The following is a 1,762-nucleotide window of genomic DNA, read 5'->3' on the forward strand; positions in this document are numbered from 1 at the left end:
ATATGTGCATGCATGGGCTAGGTTGGAGTTAAATAGAAAACACAAAACTCACACGGAGAGATAACCTTAGCATACCACTTTTAGACTGGTCGGTGTATTTTACAGTTCAGTAGCACTTGCTTCCAATTTGTTTTCTTTTCTTTAATAAAGGCTAAAACTCATAGACCTAATACATTTGTCAGGAAGTAATTTTGCTAGTGCAGTCCAACTAGCTAGATACACAATGCACACCAATAGCTTCTGTGCTGAACGAAGCAAATGTGGTGGTGACAGCACATGTCCCCTTAACTTTTAACTTTATTATTATTATTAGGGTTATATGGGTTAATGTGTAAGTTACATTTGCAATACATTGATAAAAAAATTCATTAATTTAATGAAAAATCAGATATTCAAATAGACGGAATGTGTAGATCAAATACACTTTTAAAATTGCATAGTGCAATATGAGAAAATTAAAAATTCATGACTCATTGTAAAATCACTTTAAATCTGGAGGTAGAAAATGTAATTAGCTCTTACTATTATTTTCATTATCGTGTTTCGTTCGCGTGTCATTAAATTATAGCATCATTCATCCAAATAATTTATTTAGATCCAAGGTCAAGATCTAAGATGTGACAATATGCTCAAATGAATCAAATAATAAAAACATTATCATCCAATCAAACCAGTCCAACTAAAACTGCTCCACAAAGGTCATACTTGTATGATTTAGTCATCTTGTTTTCAGTAATTTAATAAGCATAAAAGCATAATACTTCGTCATTGCCTTGAACAATAAACAACACAAGATTCCTTTGTGCAAGCTTCATTAGTTAACTAATCAACTTGTTAAACCATTAGAAATAATTTGAAAAGCAAAGCAAACATCCCAAGAAACCAGACAATATCTGGCAAGACCTTAAAAAACTGAAACTTTCATAGAAGCTAGTTGTCACAAAGAATCTTGTGACAGTCACAACCGAAAATTTTTCTCGTGCAATTATGTAAGTTCATAAAATTGATTGGACGAAACTATAGAGATCGAGTTCACATAATTTAGATAAATAATAACCTAATAGTATTATTAGTACATTCATATATCTCAGACCACCTAAATTAATTAGGAGACTTTCTTTTGGTTCTTGGCCTTCCAATCTTTGATATCAGCTTCAATCTTTGCCGTGACACTTTTATGAAACCCTGGATAGGGTTCATACCCAAAAGTTGAGTGAAGAAGCTCCAGCAGCACAAAGTACGGCCCCATTAGAAGTCCCTGAAGAAAGTTGTTTGAAGGGGCTCTCTTCTCAAATATCCCGTGGCCTATGACCTGTCCAGCCCAACTGCAGAACTGACCACCCAGAACAACCTTCCACGACCTAGAAAACCCTAGCTCACTGCCAAGAACACTGGCTCCAACCCAGCAGAGAATACAGATCAAAGCTGCCAAGGACCCAGCTTTCTTGTCCAATTTGACGTAATACAAACAATACGCCAACGTGAAAACAAACCCCAAATTTAATTCGAGGCCATGAACTGGGAAACTGTAGAGGGAAGGTGTGAAGTGGAAAAGAAGAACAGAAGTGAAGAACAATGGCCACACCAAGAAAGTGTGTATGAAAATGTTAATTGGGTTGTTGTGATATGCTCCATGGAAGGCAAAGTTCCCTTCAAGATCAAACAATCCAGTCCTCCCCATGAGTCCTTTTTTCTTTTTCTTTTTTTTTCTTTGCAGAACTGATTTTCTTTTGCTGGAAACAGGGAAGATTTTCCTGGGAAA

General features: G+C 35.8%; 1 protein-coding gene across 1 annotated transcript; it reads right to left on the reverse strand.

Moving 5' to 3' along the window:
- Positions 1-904: 904 nt before the first annotated feature.
- LOC137727315 (2-hydroxy-palmitic acid dioxygenase MPO1-like) lies at positions 905-1,762 on the reverse strand. The gene has a single exon (XM_068466181.1). The coding sequence runs from the start codon at positions 1,679-1,681 to the stop codon at positions 1,106-1,108; it is 576 nt and encodes a 191-aa protein (XP_068322282.1). The 5' UTR covers positions 1,682-1,762; the 3' UTR covers positions 905-1,105.

Source organism: Pyrus communis, chromosome 3 (assembly GCF_963583255.1).
Source record: "Pyrus communis chromosome 3, drPyrComm1.1, whole genome shotgun sequence".
NCBI classification, from domain to species: domain Eukaryota; kingdom Viridiplantae; phylum Streptophyta; class Magnoliopsida; order Rosales; family Rosaceae; genus Pyrus; species Pyrus communis.

What these genes read in the sequence shown, in the direction of transcription:
- LOC137727315 (XM_068466181.1), bottom strand. Translation starts at nt 1,681, where the DNA reads ATGGGGAGGACTGGATTGTTTGATCTTGAAGGGAACTTTGCCTTCCAT.